A 21,987-nucleotide genomic window follows, 5' to 3' on the forward strand; every position below is an offset into this window, starting at 1 on the left:
GTGACCATTAGGCTGTTTCCCGGTGCCGTGCGCCGCGGGCGCCTGTGAGCAGGTGACTCTGGGACCCGTCCCCCCCAGACGGAAGGACCCTCATGCTCTGCTTTGTTACCGTCGTTAACCTGCCGTCCAGAACAAGGACTCGGCCTTTCGGGGGAGGCACAGGATGGCCGAGAAACTGTCTGGATTATTCTAGTACTGTTCTCGTGGGGTTTAAAAATAGCTTTAAAAAAGAAACCTCACACAGTTTTCAACGTTGGCGTGATGCGGAAGTTCCTCTGGTGTTTGGAATGTGTTTGCATGTACGTGGATACACGTACTTACACACATATGCGTGGTGTGTTAGTTTCCCTGGGGCTGCGCGACAGGACCCCAGGCTGAGAGGCATAAACGCCGGGAATTGACTGTCTCACATCTGGAGGCCCGAAGTCGGAGAACAAGGTGCCACACGGCCACTGGTTCCTCCTGAGGCCGCCATGGGGACTGTCCGTGGCCTCCCACTCCTGGTGGCCTTTGGCGACCCTGGGCTCAGTCTCTGCCCCCACCTTCACGTGGCCTTCTCCCTCTGTGATGTCCCTGTGCCCACATTTATGGGTTGACAAAGGCTGGATTTTTCCCTTATCATTAGGGAAATACACGTTTATTTTACAAAATACAGACAAGCGACAAAGAACATAGAGCACCTCAAACCCAGTTGCCGGCGACGACAGCGGCTCGCTGTGGCTGGGCCCCATGGCTGGGCTCTTTCTAGCCGCTTCTCTCAGCTGAGTCACACACGTCGAGCGTTTCGGCAACAGCGCCCTTTGGCAGGTGTGCCGAGAATCCCCTGAACAGCGTCCGTCAGAGTTCTCTCTCGCCCCGGGTGTCAGACCGGGAGCCTTATGCTCTTGTGAAATGTGGCCACTGGTCTGGTCCCCCTCTGAGAGGGGTTTCCTGCTGCTGGCACGTATTAGAGCAATCTTTTTAGAAACCGCTCTTAAACTACGTTGAGCATACGGTTACCGTTGCTTGAAGGAGTCTTGGACTTAGTTTTCTAGGGCAGTTTTCAGAAGAGTTTCTCTTAACCGTTTTCTTCTTACCCTTTCATGTGGGCTTGACCAAATGCGTCACTGGGTGGCAGATTCTCCCTATCTCTGAAGTTCGACTGAAGTTCTAGAATTGTGCAATTTCGGGGGCAACGAGCAGCAGCCGAGCAGTGACAGGGCCCAGTAGGGTGAGCGCTCGGCCTGAGCTGGCGTCTCGTCCTCTGATTGCAGGGCATGAACTTTATCGCGGGATACCTGATTCTCATAACGAAGAACGAGGAGGAGTCCTTCTGGCTCCTGGATGCGCTCATCGGAAGGATCCTGCCCGGTATGTCGCGCTCTCCCCCACTTGCCTTCGCCTTCCTGATCTGGTGCTGTCGCAGTGACTCAGCCGGCAGGTTGAGGTTTAGTTAAAATGCAGCTGAATTTGTTAGGCAGTTGAGGTTAACATCTTCTTGCAGCTGAGTTAAAGGGAAGAACGGGACCTAAGGTGACGGCTCCAGCTGGAGCCGCGGCCTCTCGGGCCCCGTGGAGCGTTCTTCGCTCTGCGTCCCAGAGCTGGAGTTTGGCTGAGGCCGTGTGCTTGGCCGTCCGCCCCTCGGCCTGTCCCGTTTGTGTGGAGACTCATGGACTGTTGCTTGTCTTACTGACCACAGAATCTGGGAGAAGTGAGCTCGCTCCTGTGTGTGTGCTTGTTATTGAGTCCACAAAAGGTCGGATGGAGTGAAATGCTCGTCAGCCATTATTACTACTGTCATTAAGGTGAAAGTCATTCTTTTCATGCATTTCCACCTTTCTAGTTATTAATGAATATTCATTATTTTCATTAATTACAGATTAATTAATAAACAAGTCACTTATTAGTAAACAACTGCAATTTTTGTAATGCACAGTGTAGACCACAAGCCATGCAGTGGGACCACTTTGGGACGAGAATGGCCAGAACCAGTTCAGGTGGGAGGGGATGTGGGGCAGATACCACCTTCTACCCCCCTAGCTGTGACGGTGCTGATGGTCCCAGTGAGCTCACATGTGGCTCAGGACAAACACAGTTGCAAATCCTTGTGACCAATGGACGGGGAGGTTACGGGCTCCTTCAGGTGGGAGGAGCCCTGGGTCAGTCTTGTTTTCGGTGCCACCGAGTTTCCCGCCTCTTCCCCCCACCCCCACGCTTGCCCCCCTGAGTCAGGCTAGACCCACTCAGGACCACCAGGGAGAGCATCCAGAACCACCCAGGAGAGCTGGCCTCTGTCCGGGACTCTGTGTTGAAGACGTGAGGGGCGTGCACTGCAGCTTCTGCGTCGTGGGCACGTGGCACGTTTCAGGTTCCATGCTGAACTGCATCTACACTCTCCTTTAACCCTCAGCACAGCTGCACCACATGGACCCAACTACTGAGTCCATTTTATGGATGAGGACGCTAAGGCTTGGGTCCCAAGGCCGTGTGTGGCAGAGCCGGGTTCACACCCACGGCCACGTGAGACCCTGGCGTGTGCCTCGTGGACGAGTAGCCTGAGTTAGAGATGGGGAGAGTCTGGAGGGACGGGGAAGCGAGGTCACTCCTCATGCTCTGTGGCCTGGGGAGCAAGCACACCAGAGACCAGACTGGGTGCAGCCGCCGTGAGGAAGGCAGGTGGAGAGGGCCCGCGTGCGGGAGAGGAGCCTGACTGGGGAGGAGCTCCAGCTGTCCTGCTTCCACGTGAGGGCCTGAGCTGCAGAGACGGGGGAGGATGAGGACGAGGACAAGGAGTTGAGACTCCCAGGGGAATAGCAACAGAGCTTCGTAGCTGCACCGTTTGCTACACTTACCTGCAAGGACTGGATTGGGATGAATCTTTGTTCCCAGGATCAATTCCAGACGCTATTCTGGGGGTTGGGCAAACATCAGAGGACCCGCTGCGGCAGGAGGTCAGACGGTGGACGGCAGCAACCACATCACCACCCACAGTGAGCAGGTGGAATACAGAGGGCATCAGAGGTGACAGTGTTGACTCAGAAAACAAAAAGCGAGGCTCCACACTGCCTCTAAGGTGGTAGTGTCATATGCAGACGTATTTTTAAGGCCATGAAATGTTGTTTCCTGTCATTATGAGGTTCCATCAAACTAAAGTGCAGTGCAGGCAAGTATTGATTCAAAAACAAAATATCCAACTAAAAATGTTAGGACTGTGGGAGAATAGGGGATTATTCTTGGGATTGCAGAGCTGCTCAAAGGGCAAAAGGCAGCTGTATGTCATGTTCTCTGAATTCTTCACACAAACTAGGTCATTCCAGTGCCACGGTCAACCTGCTTAGTTGTTTCTTTTTTAATTACACAGACAATGCACAGATGTATTCTTATTTTAAAAGTTCGGAAAATAGAGTACTGATTGTGGAACAAAGAGTGACCCTTCTCCTTCATTAGCCTACCCCTTTCTCTCCTACCCAGAGGCAGCTGTTGCTGTGCTGCCTTCAGCATGCGTGTGTCTTTCCAGAGTTCTTTGTGTGCATTTATGTAGCTACTTGCACATCAGCACATAAATGAAGGAGAGAATTAATGACAAGAAAACAAAGAACAATAGAAAAGATGAACTGAGACAAAAGCTGGTTCTTTGGAAAACGGTGCTAAAGTAGACAAACCTCTGGCAAGACTGATAAAGACAAATGGGTGAGGTATTTAGAAATGAAGGGGTGCTGTCACATGAGAGTCTGTAGATTTTTAAGAATCATCAAGAGATAAATGGATAATCTTGAGAAAAATGCAGCCTGACAAAGCTGGTTGGAGAGAAGGTGGAACGTCTGAATGGGCAGATGCACAGACATGCAGAAACTCCTCACAGACACTCAAAATCTCCTCCAACCTTGAAGGAACAGATAATTCCTGCTTTTTGTAAATCTTGCAGAAAATAGCAAAGGCTGAACTGCCCATCATCTGGGGGAGCCAGTGTGACCTCGCTGTCATGCAGCTCACCTCACTGACGCACACAGTATGCACGTTCTAATTAAAATGATAATACTGCTATTAGTAACTTGAATCCAGTGATGACCACGGAGTATTTTTTTATCTAAAGAGAGTTTATCCCAGGAATGCAAGGATGGCTTAACCACACGGGAGAATCAGGGCAAAGCACAGCCACGCAGGCTTGAAGGAACGTTGGTGGGCTGTGGCCCGGCTGTGGCGTCGACACGGTCTGGTGTGGGGCCACGGGTGGGGAAACAGTCGAGAGGCTGGAAATCAGTTTGTCTGCTGATCTTTGTATTGGAACTTGGTGTGTGAGATGTCTCAGTTAACGAGGAAAAGACAGACTGTTTAAAACGTCGGTGACAGTTGACTGTATGGAAGAAAACAGAATCAGACCCTCATTTCAATCCCAGATGGATTCAAGAGTTTTGTGAAAAAGCAAGACTTCGAAACTGAGAACAATGGATATAGAATACTTTCACGACGCTGGAGTAGGGAAGAAGTTCTTGAATAAAATGCAAAAAGTATAAAAGATGTGATTGATAATTTTAATTACCTTAAAACTAAAAACTAATTTTGGCACAAGATGTCATAAGCAAAGTAAAAATACAAGCTGTTTTGGAGAAGGTATCTGTGATCCACAAAATTAACATGTAAAGAGTTCCTAAAAATCTAGTGGAAAATTTGGTGAAGAATATGCCTAATAGGCGATTTATAGAACAGGAAACCTGAATGGCCAACAGAGTTAGAAAGAGCTGACGGGTTCTCTGGTGGGCAAGGAGGGGCACATCCAAACACTGAAGCAGGAGGTCAGAGCCTTCAGCACGGCCCCTCGGCGGCCACCGCCTCCAGGTGGGTGACAGCCGGATTTCAGAGCAGTGTAAATGGGGTGACAATCGGTGTTAAACTGAGCACATGTCGTGCTGCTGTCTCCTCACAAAGGAGGAACCGGAGGTGGAGAGAGTAGCTGGTACCAAGTCATGGACTCGTGGTCTCTGCCGCCCCACGCCACCTCCTGCCTACTGATGAGCCTTCCCTGGGCACCGCCACCTCCGGGAGCTTTAGTGTAGCTAACTTAGTTAGTGTAGCTGCCGCTTAATAGTCACTGCGACAAGGTCTACTCACAGGATTTCACTTCCACCCTCCAATGCCTCTCATGGTCCCAAGTCAACAGAAGGCCACTAGATGCTGTCTGTACGTACTGAATTTGTCCCCCGAACGTCCTCACACAGACCCCCAGCTCCCCTGGACCTCCAGCTCTCGTGACACTGGGTGGCCTCCTCTGGGGCCGTTGGTGGCTGTCCCAATTAGTCACTGCTGAAACCAGGGCATCCAGCCAGCGGCGCAGGAGGCAAAGCAGACGTGGCCACTTTGTGGGGCGAGGAGGACTCCTGAGCTTGCTGAGAAGCTGGGGACCAGACCCTGACTCGCTGACCTGACCGAGGATGGAGGCGGCACCACTCGATCAAGTAATGAGTCAACACAATAAGGAACTGATGTATCTGCGTCCCAGAAAGCTGGTCTGACCTGTTTTCCTTTGAAACAGGGAAACAGGCTGCTCATCATCACATACCCCGGCTCAGCCTCGAAGGTGTGGCCCAGATGAGGACCGATAAGGCTCTTTCTCGGGTGAGGCTCACAGCAGAGGTGGGAGGCGAGGACCACTGGACCCTGTTCGTCGCAGCCGCACCCGGGCAGGTGTTCCGCTTGTGCTCTGATGAACTGCCCTGTGGGGTCTCCCCTACCTTGAGTCATACCCCACTGCCTGCGCCCTATTCCTGTGGCACGGCGTTTGCCTTGTCACAGGCAGGCACTTCGTCCTGGGCTGACGAGCATCAGTGTTGGACTTAGACCACACAGGTCTAAGTGCCAGCCCTGGCGCTGACTACTCACGTGGCAGTAATGATCATGGGCAGGTTTCTACATCTGTGCCCCGCCCACAGCAGGGTCAGCCCTCCCAGGTGCTGACGCAGCCACCACGTCGCTTGCAAGGCAGGCCTGCCCAGGAGGAGGTGACTTGGGCTCCAGGGGGCGAGGCCCATTTGGGGGCTGCTTAGGATGTTCCTGTGCACAGCCCAGCGCTGGCCGTGCCGTCTCTGGCTCACACAGCGGGCAGGGACGGCTGCAGGCAGGCCAGGGGTGCGGCTTGTCTGTCTTACAAAGTGTTCGAGGGCTCCAGCGGTCCTGCCCCTGAACCACTCAGGCCTGTGGCGGCTTGCGTGGGACTTCAAGGTCTCTATTTCTGGAAGCTGGTGTAAGCCGCTAACAGAGAAGGAGGTTGTGCTGTGCTGGCAGCTCAGCAAATCCCCTTAGCGCTCCTGTGCTCGAACCTGGCTCCCTCTGAGACATCACCGTCACTCACAGAATTGGGTCGCCTGGCTCTCAGGACACTGAGAATCTGTGCTCCCTTCTCCCCAGCTGGACCAGAATGTTGCTCTTAAAATTAAAACGTCGAGAGAGGGAGAAAGAGAGATGCAAAGTAAGGATATGAGAGGGAAGAATATTTTGTAACTGAATTGGCTTCTATTAAATTATTTTCCGGGTATTTTAGTATTAAACGTAGTTTACTGTATACTAGTCTTTAAAAATTAGTAACATGAGCACAATATCATGCCAATATTCATAATGATTCTATTTTAACCAAAATAATTGATTAACAGGGACACCTGGTCCCTTTGCCGTGGTGAGTGACCGTGGTGAACACGGGTGGCAGGACGAGATGCTGTGTTTGGCACAGGATGTGTGTGCTAGATTTCCTATTTTATTACATAGATTATTTACTGAATTTTTTATATCAAAAATTAAGCATTAAAGTTTGTTGCAACATGTCACATTAACAAGCTAGAAAGTTCTTGGTAAGACAAACGTCCATTCAGCAGGTAAACGCCCTGTTGAAAGTGTCGGTCTGTCTGTCCCTCTGAGCACATGGTCACAGAGCTGTGCGCACTGCCGGCTGCTGTCTGCCGGCTGGTTGGGTGGGAGGAGCAGAGTGGCTGTGAGGTCCCCTTAGCGGGTCCCGCTTTCTGAGGCCCCCAAGCCATTAAGTGGAGTAAAAGGACTTTCTCCCAGTTAAGCCGTCAGCCCTCGTTGGGAATGAGGAGAGATATTCAGACTAAATGTGGCCTCTGCCTTCTGTGTTGTGTGGGGACGTCAGCTCCTCCTGGAATCTGGTAAAAGCAATGATGCGTCCTCGCCCTCCAGCTGGAGCGTGTGGCAGTCACACGAGCGCGAGGAGAGCTTCCAGCAGCTGCACATGCTGACGTCCCTGCGCCCTGAGCACACGCGTGAGGGGGCACAGCATCTGAAGGCCCGTCAGCCGGGGGCCAGCGAAGCGGGTCCCAGCCCCTCCCTGCGGAGGCGCCAGCCATGGGGGCCCCACGGCACGGTCAGAGGGGCCGGAGGTTTGCAAAGGGAAGAGCAACACCTTTTGCAGGGTTTCACAGCAGGGTCCCGTCGGCGGGACAAGTGCGCGTGTCCATAGTGTCAGACGCACACCGGGTTCACTTGCGGCTGGACCCTTGTCCTCAGCCCAGCAGCCCCCGCCCTGTGGTGGCCTCTTGCTCCCAGGAGGGAGCTCGCCGTCAGGCAGTGCTGGCCCTGCCTGCGCCCGTGCCTGTCCCCATGGCCTCCCTTAGCCCGGGCAGGCAGAGCCCCAGCTGCTGAAGGCCATTGAGATGGCCACGTGGCCATGGCTGCTGGACTCTCCCTCAGTGGGGATGATGGGAAACGGCAGCTGTCGCCTGCAGATTTTAAACGGTTGTATTTTTATGTGTTAAAATACATATAACATAAAATTTACCATCCTAACCACTCTTTTTTTTCTTTTTTTGGGTGAGGAAGACTGTTGCTGAGCTAACATCTGTAGCAGTCTTCCTCTCTTGTATGTGGGACACTTCCACAGCATGAATTAATGAGCCATGTGTAGGTCTGTACCCGGGATCCGAACCTGTGAACCCCAGGCCGCCAGAGCAGAGCATGTGAACTTAACCGTTGCACCACTGGGCCGGTCTCATCGTAACCGTTTTTCAGTGCAGTTCCATGGCATTAAGTACATTCATATTGTTGTGCAACCATCACCACACTCCATCTCCAGAACTTTCATTGTCCCAAACTGAAACTCTGTCCCCGTTAAACGCTCACTCCCCGTCTCCTCCCCTCCCCTGGCCCCTGGCCCCACCGTCTACTTCCTGTCTGTGAACTTGATTCCTTTACGGACCTCATAGAAGTATTTGTATTTTGTGACTGGTTTTTTTTTCACTCAGCATGATGTCCCCAAGCTCCATCCATGTTGTAGCGGGTGTCAGGATTTCCTTCCTAATTTAAAGATTTTATTTTCCTCCTTCTCCCTAAAGCCCCTGGTACATAGTTGTATATTTTTAGTTGTGGGTCCCTCCAGCTGTGGCATGTGGGACACCACCCCAGCATGGCCATGTCCGCACCTAGGATCCAAACCAGCGAAACCCTGGGCCGCCAAAGCAGAGTGCACCAGCTTAACCACTCCACATGGGGCCAGCCCCAGAATTTCCTTCCTTTTTAAGGCTGAATAATATCTCATTGTGTGGACGGACACATTCTGTTTCTCCGTCACCCGTAGGTGGACGCTCGGTTGTGCACATCTTTTGGTGGGTGTGAATAATGCTGCTCTGAAGGTGGGCATGTGAACATCCCTGCTTCCCACCAGCAGGGCCTTGCTGTCCAGAGCTCGGGGGCCCCTGGGGCCTCGCTTTGGGAGTCGCTCCCAGGAGGCCCCGCCTCGGCACAGCTCAGCCTCCTGCCTGGGTCCTCTAACCTTGCCTCCTCTTCTGGGAAGGATCCTCCGCAGAGAGCCCTGTCTTCTGTCCCCGGCTAAGCAGGAAGGAGGGACGAGGCTGTTGGGGGCTGTGGTTTGTGGAGCGACTGACGCAGGTTTCTTGGTTTCTCATCTTGTCCCCTTGGCAGATTACTACAGCCCCGCGATGCTGGGCCTGAAGACGGACCAGGAGGTCCTGGGGGAGCTGGTGAGGACCAAGCTGCCAGCAGTGGCGGCCCTGATGGATGGGCACGGTGTCCTGTGGACCCTGCTTGTGTCTCGATGGTTCATCTGCCTGTTCGTGGACATCCTGCCCGTGGAGGTGAGCGTGGCGCACGGCTCGCTCAGACCGGGGCCGCTGGGGCCGTCGTGCAGTGATGCTGTGCCTGTCTGTCTCTCTGCAGACGGTGCTTCGGATCTGGGACTGTTTGTTCAATGAAGGCTCGAAGATTATCTTCCGGGTGGCCCTGACCCTGATTAAGCAACACCAGGCTTTGATTTTGGAAGCCACCAGTTTCGCAGACGTTTGTGAAAAGTTCAAGGAGCTCACCAGAGGGAGGTTTGTGACCGAGTGCCACACCTTCATGCAGGTGAGTGTCGGGGCTCAGCGTGCGCTGCGCTCTGCTGCTGCCTTCGGCCCGCGAGGCAGGTGCCCTGGCTCTGCCTGTCTGGCACGGCGACTGTCCCTGTGTTCCCTCCAGACCTCTGCCTCCGAGGTCCCCTTCACCCCACCCTCGCAAGCAGCCCCTTCTAGGCCCGCCTTCCCCCGGAGCCTGGGGCCGACTGGCAGACCGGTGGTGACCACCCACCTGGAGCCCAGTGGCTGTTCCCCAGCTCCCGTGCCATAGGCCCTGAGGACGGCGGGGCCCAGTGCCACCGGGAACCCCTGCAGGCCCAGTCCAGGCTCACTGGGTCGAAGCAGCTGGGGCAGAACCGGTCTCGCTGGCACTGCAGTCTCTCCCAGGCCTGGGAGGTGGCGGGGTCCCCTGAGTCAAGGCGTGGTGCGGGGCCTCCGTCTGCTGTCCCCTCCTGGGGCCCTTCCCAAGCTGCGCCGCGTTTCCAGTCTCAGGGCTTTCCTGATCACCGCCTGTGGTAGGGCCATCTCTCCTCGGCCCGACCACTGTCGACTTCTCACCTGGCCCTGCTGGGGTCGCAGTGTCTGTTGCCGGTACCCCCGGAAGGGCAGCTCCCCGAGCCAGGGGCCTCCCCACTGGGACTGGGCCTGGCGCAGGCTGTGTAGACGACTTGGATCCGCTGAGTGAAGGAAGTGGGAGCTGCGTCCGACAGGAGGATGAGGCTGCGGAGGCTGGAGAGGCAGGTTGTAGGTGGACTAGTGGGAAGAGGGCGAGAGCCTGGAAACAAAGGCTGAAGCCGGAAGGACCCTGGCGGGAGGGGATGCTGGCGCCTGAGCAGCCTTGAGCGCAGATGCCTGGCTTGTCTTGTGTCTCATCTTTCCGTTTGAAATACTGACCAGTTCAGAAGAGGCAACAGAGGCACAGACAGCTGGGGCCTCGTGAAGCATTATTCCCACGCCCGGGAAGGCCAGGTGATGCTCGCCTCCTGGGAGCAGCAGCCACTGTGCTGAGGCGGCTTGGCCTGGGGGCGTGTCAGGCGACTGAGGGGCAGCCTTCTGACGGCTGGGGCTGGCTTAGGAAGAATCGAGGCCACTGAGCCAGAGCGTGCGGCCTGAGCTGCTCCACGCCGCTCTGGAAGCGAGGTGCGGGTGCGAGGCGGCTCCAGGGAGCAGCGTGGGCGGAGTGGAGGAAACCCCGGCCTCTGCCCCTGGCTCCATTAAGGGACGGGGTTCCGCCCCCCGCCAGCCTTGGGAAGAACAGGACGACCTCCTGTTTCGCTGCCGTGGCGGGGACATGCAGTCACCAGGCTCTGGTGTCCTCTGAATGGCAGGCAGGTGGGTGTGAGCGCTGACATTCCAGCCATGCTCACCCGCCAGCGGCTGTGACAAACAGAAGGTGACGATGACGGATGAGACAAGTGGGAGATCTGTCAGCAGCCCGTTCAGAGGCTTGCCAGGTGGAACTGGCACCCCTCACCGTGACAGAATGAGTCCTCCACGAGGGGCGGCTTCTCTGTCCTAGGAAGTCTTCAGGACACTGGTGCCCCTCAGTGAGGGTGTCACAGGGAAATTGCAGCAGCAGACAGCGGGAGGGAGCTCTCCCAGGCCATCAGCGCGCCTGTTCTGTGCGTCCAGGAGCTCGCAGGCCGACACTGAATCACAGGCCTTTCCACACGACCGGTGACTGGCTTCATGGTCCCTTTAGACTCGGTTTCCTCATTAATATCAGGAGGAGATCATAATAGTTCCTGCATGCTACGGTTACTGAGTGCTTTTAGTTTTAATGAGATAGAATTCCCATATCATAAAATTCACCCTTGTAACATGTACATTCAAAGATGGGACAAGTACCATCACTATCTAGTTCCAGAACATTCTCATCACCCCAAAAGTGAACCTGTACTTCCTCCCTTCCCGCTGGCAGCCACCAGTCTACTTTCTGTCCCCGTGGATTTGCCCGTCAACGTGTCAACAGTGACTTTGTGTGTCCAGCTTCTCACTCCGCGCGTGCTGTCACGGTGGTCAGGTTCTGACGGGCGTCGTCTGTCGCCGTGTTGAGTGAGTCCCCGCACACAGGAAGCGCTCAGGGAGCACCCGAGCTTGTAAAGTGCGAGAGGCAGCGCAGCGACAGGTCTCCTGCCCGTGGGCCAGCTGCAGGAGGACGGCCGACCACGGCGGGGCTTTGCAGGTCTTCTGCCCGAAGGTGCTCTGGGCCCTGAGCGCTGAGCAGGCTCGAGGGAAGCACAGAGGGTCCCGGGGGCACTAGGCGGGTTCCACCAGTCTGCCCACATCGAAACAGAAAGGCTGTGTGTCATCGACAGAGTGGATGGAGCCACATGAGGGGAGCTGGCCGGGAGGCGGCTCCGGACAGTGGGTCCTGCTTTCTCAGTGACCTCTACAAGGTCAGGGCTGTGTTTCTGTATCAAACACATCAGCACAGACCTCCTTGAAGTCCTCACAGGAACATCTAGAATTTCCTGGAGAATAAACGCGGCGGCCTCCCATCGAAGCTCAGTGCAAGGTAGCGGGACACGGACAGCTGAACACAGGGGTCCGGGCCCACGGCAGAGGACTGGATTTACTTCCCACATTTCAGGGATGCAGGCGTTGCCACGTAACTGCTCTACTCCAACCGTGGGTGATGCGTGTCACGGACCTACCGAAGAATTTCTGAAATGAAATTTCTTTAAGAAAAACCTATTATAATGCTAGCCTTACACTTGGCCTAATTTATAACCGTGGATTTCTCAGTGGTAACTGCACAAATGATTATTAAATTATTATGCATGAAGGACGCGATGGTGCGTTTCCCGGTCTAAAATGTTAGTTCTCATGCTGGTCACGCGCCAGCCTCTGGAGCTCCAGGCTGTGGCCGCCTCCGCTGGCGCCCTGTGCTGCCTCAGTCCCTCCCCACGTCCCTCCCTGAAGCACCATCTTTTCTCCTCATCGTGGGGTGGTTCCTCACTTGCTAGAAATGACTCTGAGTCTCTTCCTGCTTCCACTCCTCAAATCTGGTTTCTCACAGCCCTGACTGGCTTCAGAGCTGCTACAGGGCATGACAGTTAAAGGGTCAAAGCTGCAAGAACAGAGCTCAGGCGACAGAAGCAGAAACAGGCAAACAGGACGACCTCGAACTTAAAGACTCCCGCACAGCAAAGGAAATGCGAAACCTGCAGAAAGGGAGAAGATTTTTGCAAACCATGCATCTGATAAGGGGTTAATATCCAGAATATATGAAGAACTACAACTCAACAGCAAAAAAGCAGATAATTCCATTTAAAAATAGGCAATGGACTGAACAGACATTTCTCCAAAGAAGACATACCAATGGCCAACAAGCCCATAAAAAGATGCTCAGTATCACTGGTCATGAGGGAAATGCAAATCAGAACCACGTGAGATACTGCCTCACACCCACTAGGATGGTCACTGTCAAGAACAGAACAGAACAAGTGCTGGTGAGGATGTGCTGGTGAGGATGTGGAGAGACTGGAAGCTTTGTCCACTGCTGGTGGGAATGTAAAATACTGCAGCCACTGTGGAAAAGAGTATGGCAGTTCCTCAGAAAATTAAACAGAATTACCATAGGTCCAGCAATTCCACTTCCGAGTATTTACCCAAAAGAACTGAAAGGAGGAACTTGAACACATATTTGTACACCTATGTGCATAGCTAGATTATTCCCAATAGCCAAGATGTGGAATAAACCCAACTGCCCATCAACAGACAAGTGGATAAATATGCAATGGACCGTTACTCAGCATTTTTATAGAGGAAGGGAATTCTAACACAGGCACAACATGGCGGAACCTCGACATTATACTGACACAAGCCAGTCACAAAAGACAAATGCTGTAGGGTTCCACTTACACGAGGGACAGAGAGGAGCCCAGTTCAGACACAGAGTAGATGGTGGTGCCGGGGGCTGAGGGATGGGGACTCAGGGTTTAGTGGGGAAAGTTTCCGTTTGGGGAGATGGAAGACTTGTGGAGATCTGATACACAGCAGTGTGAATAGTTAACCTTGCTGAACTGCACACTTAGAAATGGTGAAGATGGTAAATTTATAGTATGTGGGTTTTACTACAATAAAAAAAACAACTAAAACAGAAATTGGACAAGATGCTACCTGATTTTAATTCCAAGGGCTTGGAGCCCATGACTTCAGAATCTGACATGTTTACTTTATGGATTTGATTCAAAACTTTTAAAAGTGCAAAAGGGGGCAAGGAAACGTGGCCACAGAAGAGCACAGGTCGTGTTTGCTCACTGCGCGAACATCGGAGCATCCGAGAAGACAGCCGCTGGGACCTGCTACGCAGCGAGGTCCTGCCTCATGTTCACGCTCGCCTGGAACGAACGCCTGCCTGAACGGGTACACGCCTGTGTCCAGAGCTCCCTTCGCGCCCTCTGTGCTGTGGGATGTCCCTCACCGTTGACTGAAGACCAAACAATGTGTCCGCACAGTTGGAATGGCGCGTGCCGCTCCTGTGACGCGTTTCAGAACACGATCCAGCGCTTCACAGCTCTCGTTCATGAGCGAATGTCTGTGTGGCTGGGCAGGGTCTAGCCTTGCTGCTGGTGGAGGTAACGAGACACTCAAGCCCCGCGGTGGCTCCCCTCCCGCCAGCTGGCCTTTGGGGCCTGCTGCTAAAACGGATGGCTGCGTGTGTGGGGCCGGGGCCCTCCTGGGGCTGTGTGGGAGGGTCTGGCGGCTCCCCTCTGAGTGGTGTCTGTGGTGGGTACTCATTGTGTTGCAGTCCCACTCTTTGATTTTGAAAAGGGTCTAAAGGAAACAGGTGACCTTTTCTTCATTCAGGTGATTGGTTTAATACTGTCAGGCAGCCAACCTGCAGCCCTGGGTCCCCAGGGCAGGAACGGGACTCAGCAAACTGGGGGTGTCCACCCGGCTGGGGACTCGGGCGTCTTTGGTCTGTCTGTCTGCCACAGTCTAGTGTTGAACAGGGGACAGCTAAGGTAAAAGTGTGTTGTTGGCTGGTTTGTTCTTAAACTCACTCCATTTCTGTCCCAGAAGATCTTCTCCGAGCCGGGCAGCTTGTCCACGAGCACCATCACCAGGCTCCGGGAGCGCTGCAGGGCCAAGCTGCTGGCACAGGGGTGACGAGTGCCTCCTGCACTGACCAGTTTCTACCACTCGTCTTAAAGTCCTGTACATAGTCAATGTGTCCACACTGGAGTTGTGAAATTTTTATAAGACCGATTTAAAATTGTCATTCTGTAACTCTTTGATTATGAGCTATGAAGTCATGAATTTCTAAAAATATATTTTTACCTGAAACATGGATAATATATAAAATGTGAGATGCGTGTTTGTATTTAATAAAGTATGTCAACACCTATGAGTTTGTGATTATCGGCTTCTCAGTGGATTCAAAGTTAAAACCAAAGCAGTGAGCTGCTGTCAGTGTTCTTAGTTCCTCTCTGTGGCGTTTGTTAACCTTTGGGCGAGGTCTGTGCACATAGCAAGTGACTCCTCTTTAGAAAGGAAATTTTTTTTTTTTTCATTAATGTTATGATAGATTACAACCTTGTGAGATTTCAGTTGTACATTTTTGTTAGTCATGTTGTGGGTACCCCATTTCCCCCTTTGTGCCCTCCCCCCACCCCCCCCTTTTCTCTGGTAACCACAGATCAGATCTCCTTGTCAATATGTTAACTTCCACCTATGAGTGGAGTCATATAGAGTTCGTCTTTCTCTGACTGGCTTATTTCGCTTAACATAATACCCTCGAGGTCCATCCACGTTGCTGCGAATGGGCCAATTTTGTCTTTTTTTTATGGCTGAGTAGTATTCCATTGTGTATATATACCATATCTTCTTTATCCAATCATCAGTTTCTGGGCATGTAGGTTGGTTCCACGTCTTGGCTATTGTAAATAATGCTGGGATGAACATAGGGGTGCAACGGACTCTTGAGATTTCTGATTTCAGGTTCTTAGGATAGCTACCCAGTAATGGGATGGCTGGGTCATAGGGTATTTCTATTTTTAACTTTTTGAGAAATCGCCATCCTGTTTTCCATAGTGGCTGTACCAGTTTGCATTCCCACCAACAGTGTATGAGGGTTCCTTTTTCTCCACAACCTCTCCAACATTTGTCGCTCTTGGTTTTGGATGTTTTTGCCAATCTAACGGGTGTAAGGTGATATCTTAGTGTAGTTTTGATTTGCATTTCCCTGATGATTAGCGATGATGAACATCTTTTCATGTGTCTATTGGCCATCCTCATATCTTCTTTGGAGAAATGTCTGTTCATGTCCTCTGCCCATTTTTTGATCGGGTTGTTTGTTTTTTTGTTGTTAAGCCATGTGAGTTCTTCGTATATTATGGAGATTAACCCTTTGTCGGATAAGTGGCTTGTAAATATTTTTTCCCAATTAGTGAGCTGTTTTTTTGTTTCAATCCTGTTTTCCCTTGTCTTGAAGAAGCTCTTTAGTCTGATGAAGTCCCATTTGTTTATTCTTTCTATTGTTTCCCTCAACTGAGGAGTTATAGTGTCCGAAAAGATTCTTTTGAAACTGATGTCAAAGAGTGTACTGCCTATATTCTCTTCCAGAAGACTTATTGTTTCAGGCCTAATCTTTAGGTCTTTGATCCATTTTGAGTTTATTTTAGTGTGTGGTGAAAAAGAATGGTCAATTTTCAATCTTTTACATGTGGCTGTCCAGTTTTCCCAGCACCATTTGTTGAAGAGACTTTCTTTTCTCCATCGTAGGCCATCTGCTCCTTTGTTGAAGATTAGCTGTCCATAGATGTGTGGTTTTATCTCTGGGTAGAAAGGAAATTTTTAAAGATGGTTTTTTAGGTTACTGTCACACAGTACTGTCACATGCGTGCGTGAGATCCAGGGAATGGCAGGCATCTGGTTCGGCCCACGCGTGCTCCATGCAGCACTTCATCCTGGCCCTGGAGGCAGAAGACCCCTCCTCCCCCAGCAGGACGTCCTCTCAGGGCTGGAGGCCCCAAACGTCCCACCCTGTCGGTGGTACTGCCTCGGGCTGGCTGAGAAACCTGAGCCCTGCAGGGGACACACAGGCCCAGGTGGGGACACGCTGGCCAGGAGGGGCACACTCAGGGCAGCTTGCCCACCCGTCCCCCGAAGCAGCCCCAAGCTCACCTGCCCTGTACACACCCTGGGTTTCTCCAAATCATCCTTCCATTTACAAACCCCCATCCCCATCCACTGGGCTGTGGTTGCGTGTCAGCACCCTGCTACCACGGTGTCTTGCCCCAAAGGAAGAGCAGGTATGGGCACCTGGGTGCTGGCAGCTGTGCCCCCGACAGCAGCAGCCTGGGCTGTCCTCACCTTCAGCTGCGGCTCTGTGCTGATGAAGCCGGATTGGGACCCAAACAGCATACTAACATCTCAACCCACCTGCGGATGATCATGTAGCAGGAAAGGGTGGCCTGAGCGGGTCGCCAGAGCTGGGGGAGGCCGTCGAGGCCGGCCTCATGGTACAGCGGAGTGCATGGGGCCACTGGTGCCCGCAGGCCGACTCAGGCGCTCCCAGTCCTTGCTTTCACCCCAAATTCTCACAAGCCTGGTGTGTCCAGCAAGGAGCACACCTGCTTCCCAGTGGTCACCTCCCACCATGGGGCTGGCACAACTGTCCAGAGGGACCTCGGAACTCCTAGTCCTGACACTTGGATGCTAGTCATGTGGCCCCAAGCCCCTTGCCCCAGGAACTGCACAGCACTCACCCCAGACTGAACGACTTGGGGCCGTAGCTGATAAACTGTCAGTGGGGCTCTCCCTGGAAGGACCTCGAAGTAAGAAAGGCTCCCCTTCTTGAAACATGAACAGCTGCACCTCTAGGGCACCACCCCCATCACTGGCCCAGGCACCAAGCCCTCCGTGCCACAGCACTCCGTCTGGAAACTTCACCCCTCCATTCAGAACCTGCTACTTTTCTAATGTTCTCCTAACTTTGATGATGTACAAATGCCACACCTGCAAAGACCTGACCCCAGCATGACAGGCCGGGTGCCAGTTTCCCTCAGCTCTGGCCCAGGCATAAAGTGTCTGGACTGCCCAGACTGGGGAGACTAAAATCTGAGGCTTCTGACGCCTGTGATCACGCTGCTGCTGAGAGCCGTGAACCCTGCCCTGCGGTCCAGAGCTCGCACACTGCCTGAGACCGCAGGCCTGCCCACCTTGAACTCCTCACACGGCCCCACTCTGCTGTGCTCGATTCAAAAAGGACTGCCACAAAGTAAGAGCCACACGGGGCCACTCAGCTCTATAGCAGATCTCCACCCGGCATCTGGAGGCCGACTGCCAGGTCCCATGTGGAAAGCAGATTCCGGGGCAGGCCCTGGGGTTCGAGTGTGTGGATGGCAGTCAGGGACAGCCCAGTCCCAGGGCCCTCAGCCCACAGGCCCTCAGAGGAAAGATTAAAGCAAGCTCCAGCTCAAGCCCCTGTTCTGGAGCTCCGAGCTGCTGCCTCCTGAGGACCAGGGGAGGCTCCTCCTCCAGCGCTGAGCCCAGGACCCCAGACAGTGCTGTGTGGGAGCCACGCGGCCCTTCCCCCTCCCTCCTCGTTCTCACGGTCACAACTCACAACTGACCTTAAGACACCACTCACACTCTCGAGTCACCACCCCCAAGACTGGCTACAACGTCAGCTCTCCTGAAAGCAGGGTGATGGGCAGTGCCCACCTGTGGCTGCTGCCCCCAGCTCACATACCACCACCCACCCTTCGTCCCATTGCAAGCACTCACCACGAGTGGACAAAAGGGCTGGGTCCAGACAAAAAGAGAAAGAGACACTTTATTAGCATTGTTACGGCATTGCACACAGGAGGGTCCTCAGTGCCCAGGCCGCTGAGCTGCAAGCAGTAAATCAGAGTGAGAGCGATCACTGTACACAAACAAGTGCAGACGCAGGACCACCTGAACCTCAAACAGAAGACCGAAAACCACTTTACAAAGAAGTAAATAAAAATAACACCCAGTTTGCTATTTAAAAAAGTGCCATCTCTTGCATGGCAGACCCCAGCAGTAGCTCTGATACTTGACGGCTGAGGTGTGCAGCCCATGGGGGCGGGGACTGTCCTGGCTTCTAAAGCTTAATTTAAGCGTTCCAGATTTCCGTCTTTTGGAATACTTCTGTTTTGCAATTTTCTTTCTCTACTAATCCCTTAAGCACATCAGCCTAATATTAGCCAGCTTTCATCAGTCCTAAGTGTTAAGATCAGAGACTCTCCCTTTGTAAGGCTTAGATCTGAATCAAGAGTGAAGAGACCAAACACCAGAATCTTAGAAAGCCAAATGATATGGAGCCAGTGCCCCTTGAAAAGCCCTCTTACCCACCCCTTCTTAGAGTTCTACTTTGGTAAATATTAACATTTAACCAGTTAGCAAAATATTTAACCCAGTTAGCAAAATTAACACCGTCATTTCAATAGTTACTCTTTTGTGCATAGTAAATGTTGCAAGATGAACTTCAAATTGGATAAAGCAGATTTGGAAATCGTGTGCAGGCAAGTGTGCCTCCCTCAACCAGTCTGAGCTCAGGGAAACGAATGGCGGGCCTGCAGCCGCTGCTGGTCTGTGGTGTGGCAGCGCTAAATTGTCTGGTAGCCCGCGTGGCTCCTCTTCCTGCCGATGAGGTAGGCAATGAGGACGATGAGGACCAGCCCAGCCAGGGCACCGCCCACAGCGATGGGGATCATCATGTTGTTCTCATCCAGCTGGCATTCCTCCACTGTGGAGACAGAGGGACCTGTGCTCACGCGGCTGTCACCACATGGACCAGACAGACTGGCCTCTGCCTCCTCCTCCTTCCCACAGCCCAGCAGGGGAGGATTAACTGAGGAAGGGGCTCCAATTCCAATCAGCTAGCACACGGAGAAGCCCCTATAGAGACGGGTCTTTCCACATGGCTGGGAAGTTACAGATATGGCCAGTCGGCGTGCAGTCCAGGCCCCTGGGCCCTTCTGGAACACTGACTGCTTTCACAGGGGTGGAGCCACACTACTTCTTAAAACGATCACCTGTGCTCAAAGCTGACATGCATTTGCTGCCCCTTTCGACAGTGAAGTGGCACAGGAAGAACTTGCTCTAAAAATCATAGACTGGGAAAGGGGACCCCCAACCCCCACCTCCCACACAAGCTGTTCAATATCCAAACAGAACCATAGCCTGTCAGAGCCTGTGCAAGTCTGAAATGCTGCCCTTGATGCTACTCACCGGACCCAAACTTGTCACCTTCCACCTGGAAAGCCTGAACCCACACTCTGAAGACGTTGACAGAAAGGGCCTCTGTGACGCGCAGGCGCTCCTCGGCATTACACCTGTAGGAGTTCCCGATGGTGGCCTGAAGTGCCCTCAGCGAGCTGTTGGCAGCCTTGAAGGTGGGGTCTGCAAAGGCACGTGAGAGTGAGTGCCACGGAGCACCTGGACGGGCACGTGAATTGTGGGAGTCTTACCTCTGGCGTCAGGAAGAGTCATATCCAACTGGATTTCTTGCAGGAAAAACTGGCTAGAAGTTGCATTCTTAAAAAGAAGAAGACAGTCCTTATAACCACTCAGATTTTTACTGTCAAACTTGAAGGCTCATTTGGTAATAAATTTGACCTCCCATAGTTCTAGCTTTAGAATAAAACCAGAGTATCCTGTCTGTAAAAGGCATCGCATAACTCTCAAGAACAAATTTTGATTAGTTCCTTCCAAACCATTCTACAGAATCAGATTCTCTGCTAAAATGGGGATTGAAGGAGTTGTATTGTAAAAAGAACCTTTTCCTAAAAAGTTCAATAAATATTCTGAAAGTTAAACTTTATTAGGAGAAACCCAACTGTTCATCAGTTCATTTGCATAGTGTATTACAAATATTCATGAGTGACATTTCTATTCTTCCCATATTTCGCTAACGTTACATATGATTCTGCCAAGGCAGGTAAGAAAACAAGAAGGCACAGGACACAGAGACACTGCTCCTCAGTAAAGGGGCAGGGACCACATGAGGCAGGAGGCCAAGTTGAGCGCCCACCCTGAAGTCCCTCTTCCCTCTCGGCAGCCACGCTGACTACAGACAGGTGGTGCTAACAGTGGCTGTCGGGTACCCAGTAGGCACAGCCTGATGAATGCTGAATAAACAAACACAGGCATTTGTTAACAAAAAAAGGGGGGGGGGAGCAGAGGGCCCAAAAAGACTGACAGAGGAAGGCAGAGAAAAGACTCCTCCTGCCTAAGGCAGAGCTGTGGGTTCAGGACCTGTGTCCGACCTTCACCCCGGCTTGTGCACCACATGCTCAGCTTCGCCACTGTGGCCACATGGCACCAAGCGCACAAGAAAACAGTCAAAAGAAAACCAGGTCAGGCGCACGCTAAGACGCCAGGCAGGGCTGACACAGAAGCCCCCAAGTGACAAAGGAACATGGGCCCTCACCATTCCAAAGTGGAAGACAAGGAGAGTGACATCCTCATCCCGGAGCTCCAGGGTCACCAGTTGGGCAGTGCAGCTCCCATTGACACGGGTCTTATTTGGGTTGATATTGAATACTCTTGTCACAGTCTAAGAAAGAGACAAAAACAAGTTACCATTCCATCTCATGCCAAGTCCTCCCCACTTTGGAAAAAACAAAGAATCCTAAAGCAGTAACATCAAGGCCACGTTCATTTTGACCGAAACCAGAAGGAAAACATTAGAAGTTTATCCTAGTGTGGATTTCTGGTTCCAAAACTGCTTGTCCAGCTACTTCTGCTTGCTACTCTCAGAAGGACACGTCCCTGTAGGAAAGGTACAGATCCCAGCCCCATTCTGACCCCGTCCTCCAATGGCCACAGACTTTACATGCAACACAAGTGAGTTACCTGCCACAGCCCCACAGACTCTGTCATCAGTAGGGAGAAATATTATCTCAAAGGAGAAGTACAAAAACAACACTTAAATGTTGGAGCAAAATTTCATGTTCTCTCAGGGGTCAACAAACTTGTCCCTTAAAGTGCCAAACAACACACGCCTTAGGCTTTGTGGACCACGTGACGTCTCCGTCACAACGCCTCAATGCTGCTGAGTCAGAGAGAAGTGCCATAGTGTGTGGACAGGTGGGATGGCTGTGACAGACACAGGCACACTGACCTGCTCCCTACAATCCACATCTAGGAGACTACACATGTGTGCCCACCCGAATGCTCATGCGCGCCAACACAGAGAAAGAAAGGACTCCTCAGAGCCCAGCCTACCATGTTGTCCCTGTTCTCGTAAGTGACGTTCAGCTGCAGCCCCATGGTGGCCAGCAGACAGGTCCCGTTGGTGCCACTCACGTTGTACTTGTTCACTGAGGGGCTCTCAGGCGTAGGGGATGGTGAAGGGTGGGGGGTCACCGGCGGTGTTGGTGTCGGGGAAGGTCTATCTTGCTCACAGCGCGTCTCTGGAGGGACAAATGGGAATGAATCATGCCCCACAGGAAGGCCAGCAAAGTCCTGGGTCCCTAGAGCTGCCAGGAGCTACAAACCCTGCTGAGCTCACTGCGGACCCCAGCAGACTGTCCTAAAAAGCACCGGAGAACACAATTTCTCAATCACCAAGAATGGCATGTGCTCACACCGTTCAGGAGTACAGGACAGGAGTAAATCACTACAAACAGCATTCCACTCAGAGTGGGCATGTGCTCACACCGTTCAGGAAGCACAG

The 21,987-nt window shown here is 52.6% G+C and overlaps 2 protein-coding genes across 4 annotated transcripts in view; one reads left to right on the plus strand and one right to left on the minus strand.

Annotated features, from left to right (window-relative positions):
* GRTP1 (growth hormone regulated TBC protein 1) overlaps positions 1-14,685 on the plus strand; it is a 27,337-nt gene extending 12,652 nt beyond the window's left edge. The window contains exons 5-8 of one of the 2 annotated variants that reach the window (XM_046664436.1): positions 1,254-1,350; positions 8,902-9,074; positions 9,157-9,342; positions 14,361-14,685. In XM_046664436.1, coding sequence (XP_046520392.1) covers positions 1,254-1,350; positions 8,902-9,074; positions 9,157-9,342; positions 14,361-14,447 — 543 coding nt within the window. In that variant the 3' untranslated portion in view covers positions 14,448-14,685. Of the gene's footprint in view, positions 1-1,253; positions 1,351-8,901; positions 9,075-9,156; positions 9,343-14,357 lie in introns of both variants that reach the window. The other variant, XM_046664435.1, reaches the window with a different exon arrangement.
* Positions 14,686-18,099: 3,414 nt separating this feature from the next.
* The window catches only part of LAMP1 (lysosomal associated membrane protein 1), a 29,853-nt gene continuing 25,965 nt past the window's right edge, over positions 18,100-21,987 (minus strand). For both annotated transcript variants that reach the window (XM_046664364.1, XM_046664363.1), the window contains exons 5-9: positions 21,537-21,724; positions 20,740-20,865; positions 19,778-19,844; positions 19,539-19,709; positions 18,100-19,053 (exon numbers count right to left, since the gene is read on the minus strand). In XM_046664364.1, the coding sequence (XP_046520320.1) occupies positions 18,914-19,053; positions 19,539-19,709; positions 19,778-19,844; positions 20,740-20,865; positions 21,537-21,724 (692 nt within the window). In that variant the 3' untranslated portion in view covers positions 18,100-18,913. The remainder of the gene's footprint in view (positions 19,054-19,538; positions 19,710-19,777; positions 19,845-20,739; positions 20,866-21,536; positions 21,725-21,987) is intronic.

The sequence above is a fragment of the Equus quagga genome, chromosome 6 (assembly GCF_021613505.1).
Source record: "Equus quagga isolate Etosha38 chromosome 6, UCLA_HA_Equagga_1.0, whole genome shotgun sequence".
Lineage (NCBI taxonomy): Eukaryota > Metazoa > Chordata > Mammalia > Perissodactyla > Equidae > Equus > Equus quagga.